Source organism: Camellia sinensis, chromosome 7, assembly GCF_055761805.1.
Source record: "Camellia sinensis isolate YWXY chromosome 7, ASM5576180v1, whole genome shotgun sequence".
In the NCBI taxonomy this organism is placed as follows: Eukaryota; Viridiplantae; Streptophyta; class Magnoliopsida; order Ericales; family Theaceae; genus Camellia; species Camellia sinensis.
In genome coordinates this window covers 10,295,144-10,301,998 of record NC_138967.1, presented here as the reverse complement: position 1 = coordinate 10,301,998, position 6,855 = coordinate 10,295,144, and the positions used below count along the sequence as shown (strand labels likewise).

Genomic DNA, 6,855 nt, shown 5'->3' with positions numbered 1-6,855 from the left:
CTATGTTCGGATCTAGAATTTACTACGAAAAAAGAAAGAAAAAGGAAATGAAGGTATTTGTGCTTGTTCATTTTCTTATGAACCAACCAACCAACCAAACAAACAAAAGCAAAAAAATTCAGCTTCTCCCACTGTTTTTTCCTTTTTCTTTCTTTTCCTTTCCGTCGACAAATCTTAAAACTGAACACAATGTAACCAACGTGAATATCCAGGGGGGTAAAAAACCTAATTCCATTAATAAAAAATGAAAGATCCCAAATTAATTGGGACAAAGGCTTATTAAGTAGAGTTGTTATATCAATAAAAATAGAACACATAAAAAACCAAGTGCCATTACATAAATGAATGAGTTTCGATATTAAGCTGAAGCGGAAAACATAATCAGCTATGCCTAGGAAATTTGCCAAGCAAACCTTCTTTATCAATATTTTGCCATGATTTTCCCAAACAGCTCCTTTGGTGCTGCAATTAGACAATGAAGTAAACCCAAAAGGCAAACGAGAAAATAGTCAGAGCCACTTGTCAACTACAATTCTGTAAGTCAACATGAATTGCGGAAGGTTGTTAAATTTGTCATACCGGGTAATCCAGTGAACCTCTCGAATTGTTCGTATGCCTGCCCAATGAACATCTCCACCCCTGTAACGATTTTGGCACCGGATTCTTCAGCTTCCCGCAGAAGTCTTGTGATTTTGGGGGTATAAACAGCATCGAAAACTAGGGCGTATGATTTTAGAGCTTGCTGTGAAAACAGAGAAATACTTATTTTCTCACACAGAATGTGAATGAAAGAGGGTAATTTGACAGTTAAATGCATTTGTGTGGACATTGAATCATTAGAAAGCATGGAACACGAACTTCTCAGAATCATGATATTATTCTGCCCAAGAAAATTTACTATTTTACCAGTGAAAGCATTACACAAGGCACAATGACTAAGGTAGGCACCCTGTTTTTCTCTGTTTAGTTGTATTTTGTTTTTTTGTTTTTGGTTTTCATTTCCTGGAAAATTTCAAAAAAAATGTTTGGCAAATTGTTTTCAAAAACTCTTTTCGGAAAATTTTTCTAAAAACAACCCACTTTTGTTTCCAAAAACAAGAAACAAAAAACTAAAACACGGCTTTGATAATATGGGGGCAACAAGACTTGACATTGGGGCTTCCTGAAACAAAGCTCTAATACCATGTTAAGTCACCAATTGTCCCAAATTGTAGGTTGTTAGGAAATAGACCCAACAATGTCTATCAAGCTAATAGTTTCAATATAAGATAAGTACATAGGCATACCTTGGGAACTGGTGTCTCATCAACTTTTGGTTGCATTCCTATAGAGGTGGTGTTTGCAAGGATCATACCATCCTCTGGATGGAAATTACTCAAATCAGCAAGAGATAAAGCATCTCCTCCAATTGTATCTGCAATTTCTTTAGCTCGTTCTTGCATAGAAAAGAAGGGGTAAATCAGAACTCATCATGCTACAAACAACATATATAATTACAGAACTAGTAAGCCATGTAACATTTCATTCTTAATAAAATACACTACAGCAAAATACAATTCGAAGCTCAAAACTAACCATAAGTGCGATTTGCAATCACAACTTTTGCTCCCTTCGCTTTCGCGCCATAAGCAAGTGCCTTGCCAGCGCCACCGGCACCAATGACCACAAACAGTTTACCAGCCAAGGGCGACACAACCATGCCATTTACATGCTGCAAACCTGTAAAAGAAAATAGTGGAGTTTAGAAAGGAACTGTGTGAAAGAAATTTGCCTAACTAGTACAGTACAGAAGAAACCTCCTAGTGCATCCTCAATAGCAGTAATAGCACCAACGTAGTCTGTATTGCAGCCAAAGAACTTCCCATCACTTTTCCTGACAATGCAATTAACAGCTCCTATTGACTGTGCGATGTCATCAAGAAGAAAATCAATTGCACACGATATTAGAAAAGGTGAACACCTCAAGAACATTGAACATTGAACATTTTAACTGGATCAAATTCATCAAATGAATGCTGCAAAACTATGAGATCATCAATTACCTTTGCAACAGGATCAACCTCATCACAGCACTTAAGTGCAGCCTCCTTGTGAGGAATGGTACAACTGCACAAGAGTCAATCGAATTACTTCCATCTATAGACTAATTTGTGCATAGTGTTTCAGTTGGTAGCATATAATCATGAAAATCACCACAAGCAAATGAAGCCCCTTGTGAAAATTTTAGCAACCAGATAAAAAGGAAACTAAAGGAATTGAAATATGGGCCACACCAAACCATGAACAAGTAACAATTCAAATATTATATTATACTACTATTATCAAATCTTAATACTGAACCTGAACCCAGCAAAATCTGTAGATGAATAAGTCTGGAGAAAGTTTGCAACGTCATCCACTAACAAATGCAGATAAACTCCATTAAAGCCAACCTTTTTGAATGCTTCATTGTATAAAATAGGTGACTTGCTGTGGCCAACAGGCTTCCCGATAATGCCAAATACTTTTGTATCAGGTCCTATCTGTCTGATATTGTACAAGTTCACCAAATCATCCATTGTTGGTTGCCCAGGTGCTGATACTATTCCTGACTCAAGGGTACCAAAAGTAAGATATCCCCCAAATTTGGGACAAAGTATCCTTGCCATCAAACCCCTTTCACCCATAACCATTGCTATTATTGGGACCTGAAAATTTTATAAATGTTGCAAGTAAATCATAACAAATGGAATGAACCCAAAAAATATTCATATCAAATAAAGACCCTTGAAAGAATTTCTCATACATGACATTTTAAAAAGAGCGCATCGCATACTTGCAACTCTTAGAAAAATAAGAAAATAACAGGAAGAATACTAATGCTTTCAGAAAAAGAACTAATTGTTCATAACTAACATTAAAAAAATAATAATAATTGCCTCAAAAAACTAATAGCACGATCTATCAGTCTCAATCACTGCCCATAGGATCTTTTGAATCAGTATCATTAAAAATAATTAGTTTCAGCCTGAGATAGAGAGAATTTCATGATGGGGGAAAAACTTAAAGGGTTCAAAGAATTGGACACACTACTTACGCCTCTTACTTGGGAATGAACAGTTATTTGAAAAACACGTGCTGCATCGGTGATGTCCAAGGCGGTTGTTGCAATCTTCACAATGTCAGCTCCAGTTGCTTGTATTTTTACCACAAGGTTGCCAAGATCCTCAACAGATGGAGTATTTTCATAGTTATGCGAAGAAACGATTAGTTTACATTTTGCAGGCTTCTTTCCATGCATGGAACTGTTGAACTCGTGAATAACCTTCAGATGAATGGATAGGAGTACAGGGATTTAGTCTTTACAAGTTCAGTTGCATACCAAAAATGAGGACAAGAAAAAGAAATCTGGCATCTTGAAAAAAAATCACTTGGCAAAGGTAGATCTGAGTTCATGCCCATTCATTAATGAATTATCACTTTGTTAATGGAAAAAGTTCTTTAGAAGTAGTTTCATGCAAGAAGTATTTGGTGTGTATATCCAGTTTCGACATACCAGTGATTTAGCTAGTTACGGGGAACAAGAATAAAAACATAAGAAAAGAAAAGCAAAGAAAAAATGCAAACTTCTCTATGTTACTCAAGTTTAAACACACATCCGCACATAGAAAAGGAAGATCCTATCAAAGGCTTTTCTGAGCTTGCTTTCAGAAGGGGAAAATAGTCATAAAAATAACTTGCAGATGCCTTCCAAAAGGACTACAAATGGCACCAAAATCTGAATAAATGAACCAAAATGTAATAATAGTAACAGAACACTATAGAAAGTGTATTCAAGTTCCTGATATACACTATATTGAGGTTTACAAACAGGAAACAGCATAACCATGTACCAAATAGCAAAGATTTTTCAAACTGACACCCCTACTTCCTACTAAGAGCAATGTATAAATTTCAACCATTTTGTCAAGAATTTTTGTATCTCATTTGCATTTTAATCCATTTCGAAATCTCAAAACCGCTTATGATTTTTACATACAAATTAATAATATAATAAGCCTAATGTTTTGAGATTTTCTGAGTAATTGGCCTCAAACAAGATGATTTCAAATCATGACCTTCTGCAACCTAGTTTATAATATAATCAATACCAGGTTTTGAATTGTTTAATTTATGGTACAAGACAGTAACCTGAAGCTCAACATCAATGTAATCAGCTCCCAATTCCATGGCCAATTGAAGCGCCTCCAGTCGACTGCTTTCATCACCATCATACATACCACCTTCCCATTTTGGTCTAGAAAAATATATGAAATCAGAAAATTATGTGCTGGATATCTTTTAAAACATATACAATGAGATAAAATTATATGAAAATGTTCAACAGAAGCAGAAGATGTACTTTGCTGGGATAAGCCAAAAAATGGAAGGTTTCAAATGCTTAAAAAGTAAAACCAGTCAGAGTCCAGGTTCTAGGTTAATTTATTGAGGTTTCTGTATAACAAGAGGTTTCCATCCATATGCCAATTTATATTTCATACACAAGTATTCTATAGCATCATAGGGAAGTAAAATAATAAGTTAATACAGCAATACAATTGCTGTGATGTTATTGTTAACCCGGTACTAGTGACCAAGTATTAATAGTTTTATTGAACACACGGCACAACAAACATAATTCTCCCAAACAAAGAGAAAGAAGTGACTTGATCACCTAGCCCCATTTATGTCTCTCAATATTAAAAATTTGCCAATTTCGTCAGATTGAATATCCACCGTACATGTATTCCAGTTAATAAAATTTGAAATCAAACATGGGATTGTGAATACATTGACCAACAATCCCAATACTATGCTATAATCCTACTAATCAAACATGTCCTTAATAATGGTGCTTGTTTGTCTCGATCATTTTGTCGTGTATCAACAAGTAGCAGGAAATTGTGCCTCCTAATCTTGTCAAACTAAACAAGACAATTTAGCAACAGCAACCATTTTTATTCATTCCATTTCAAAAAAAAAAAAAAAAATCCTGATAATTCAATGCAGATCGGATTGAACATAAATTTTATACTACGGAGATAGTTTAATTGCAGTTGCGAACCTGTAAGTGAAAAGAGTGGGCAAAGGACACCGTTTGATTAGGGTTTCGATGTCCAAAGGAGGATTAAAGCTCTTCAAACTATCCAATCGAACCTCCACCAGATCAGCACCGTTCAATTTCGCCTTATTCATATAAATCAACATCTGATCGACCGAGTCGGCCATCAGTGGAACACAAATTAGGGTTGAGTTCTTCCTCATTCCCTCGCTCTCCATTTTCACACCACCACCAGCAACAACAGGTGCAACCTGTGATACAACTCAGAAAAACAAGCAAATGGTATTAAATCAAGTTTTTTAACAGACATGTTTGGTTGGTGAGAAAGCGTAAGGAAATGGAAAACGTTGACTGCTTCGAATAATAAAAGCAAACTTATGTTGACAATTCACTTTTCTTTTTCTTTTTTTTTTTCTTGAGATTTTCTCGAGACAACCAAACACCTCCTTTAGACTTACCAACTCCATTGGTGTTGACGGCTAAGGAGGCAAGAGAGAGAGATACTACAATGGAGGCTTTTGTGCTCTGCAGAGCAATTTGGATGTGCGTACTTAGGCCAAGTTTGACATGAAAAAAAAGATAAAAAGTCAAAAAGTCACTATGTTATTTAAGTCATATCATCTTATTTAAATCACATCACCTCTCTAACACATCACTTCAAACCCAACCCAAACCCAACCCATATTTCATAAAAAAGTTAAAAAGTACACTTATTTAGTCTTACCAAACTAGACCTAAATATATAGAGAGAGAGAGAGTTGGGTTGGGGTAGATGAAGAGAGTTCGGTAGATGGAGGTCATGTGAGGACTTTTTGAAGAGAGTAATCGTGTGGGTTCCACAGATATTTAGTAAGAGGGTATGGCTTTTGTTCAATTGGAGATCGGATTAGATTGTATTATTAGATTTGTAAGGTTCGTTACGAGTTTCGTTTTGATAATTTGAACCGTTCAATATTTAGAACTCGTCGAGTACTATATGCCTATAAAAAATCACGTTGATTGAATATCGATAGCTATATGATTAAATCAGTTTCGTATTAAAAAAATTAGACGGGGAACAAATTAACGGTTGACAAAAAACTCTTTTGATCAGATAGCTATCGAAATCCGATCAACATGATTTTTTACAAACATAAAGTACTTGACGAGTTCTACATATTAAACGGTTCAAATTATCAAAACGGGACTCGTGGTAAACCTCCACGAGCCCAACAACATGGTCTAATCCGATCTCAGACTGGACAGAAGCCATACCTTAGTAAGAAATTTGATAAAATATTTAGATTTTTTTAAATTAATATTTTTAAATTTATTTTAAATAATATTAAGAATTTTAAGTATTTTAATAAATATCCGTGTAAAATGTAAAGGAAAATGAGTGAGAGCAGTAATTAGTGCTATCATTAATAATGTGACTATAAGTCTCATCATGAATGATTTGATATTTTAACTTGATATTATATTTTTTTTATTTTTTATTAAATGTCATGTTATTAGTGATTTTTTTAAAATTTTAAAATTAATAGTCTCTACCAAACGTAAAACTGACACTTATACGAGATATGTAATAAAATCTTCGCTAAAACAACTCTCCTTTAAGATTTTTCTTTTGAAGTTGTCATCCTAGCCCTTCAATGTGCCTTTTGCGCTTTGCGTGTGGAATTTGGCGACCTTTGTCCTAAACCCGTTAACCCGAATGAATTAAAACGGGTTTGTGCCGTACGATGAAAGTTACGGACACATTTGGAATTTGCTGATTTGCTTTTCAACTCTAA

The 6,855-nt window shown here is 34.9% G+C and overlaps 1 protein-coding gene across 2 annotated transcripts; it reads right to left on the bottom strand.

Moving 5' to 3' along the window:
• Positions 1-217: 217 nt before the first annotated feature.
• Positions 218-5,854, bottom strand: LOC114264879 (bifunctional 3-dehydroquinate dehydratase/shikimate dehydrogenase, chloroplastic). Of its 2 annotated transcripts, none has more exons than XM_028205601.2 (11): positions 5,539-5,854; positions 5,084-5,331; positions 4,171-4,276; positions 3,077-3,304; positions 2,341-2,687; positions 2,043-2,106; positions 1,797-1,902; positions 1,576-1,719; positions 1,287-1,435; positions 580-742; positions 218-462 (listed from the first exon to the last, which is right to left on the bottom strand). In XM_028205601.2, exons 1-11 carry the CDS (start codon positions 5,545-5,547, stop codon positions 422-424), a joined length of 1,605 nt encoding a protein of 534 aa, XP_028061402.2. In that variant the 5' UTR covers positions 5,548-5,854; the 3' UTR covers positions 218-421. The 2 variants fall into 2 exon arrangements, with proteins under 2 accessions (XP_028061402.2, XP_028061403.2); XM_028205602.2 differs by having other exon boundaries at positions 3,086-3,304; positions 5,539-5,678.
• Between the last annotated feature and the right edge of the window lie 1,001 nt (positions 5,855-6,855).

Excerpts from the sequence above, each read along its gene's own strand:
- LOC114264879 (XM_028205601.2), bottom strand. Across the intron at positions 4,277-5,083 it reads CCCACTCTTTTCACTTACAG|ACCAAAATGGGAAGGTGGTA; the intron begins GTTCGCAACTGC and ends ATATTTTTCTAG. Across the intron at positions 3,305-4,170 it reads ACATTGATGTTGAGCTTCAG|GTTATTCACGAGTTCAACAG; the intron begins GTTACTGTCTTG and ends ATTCATCTGAAG.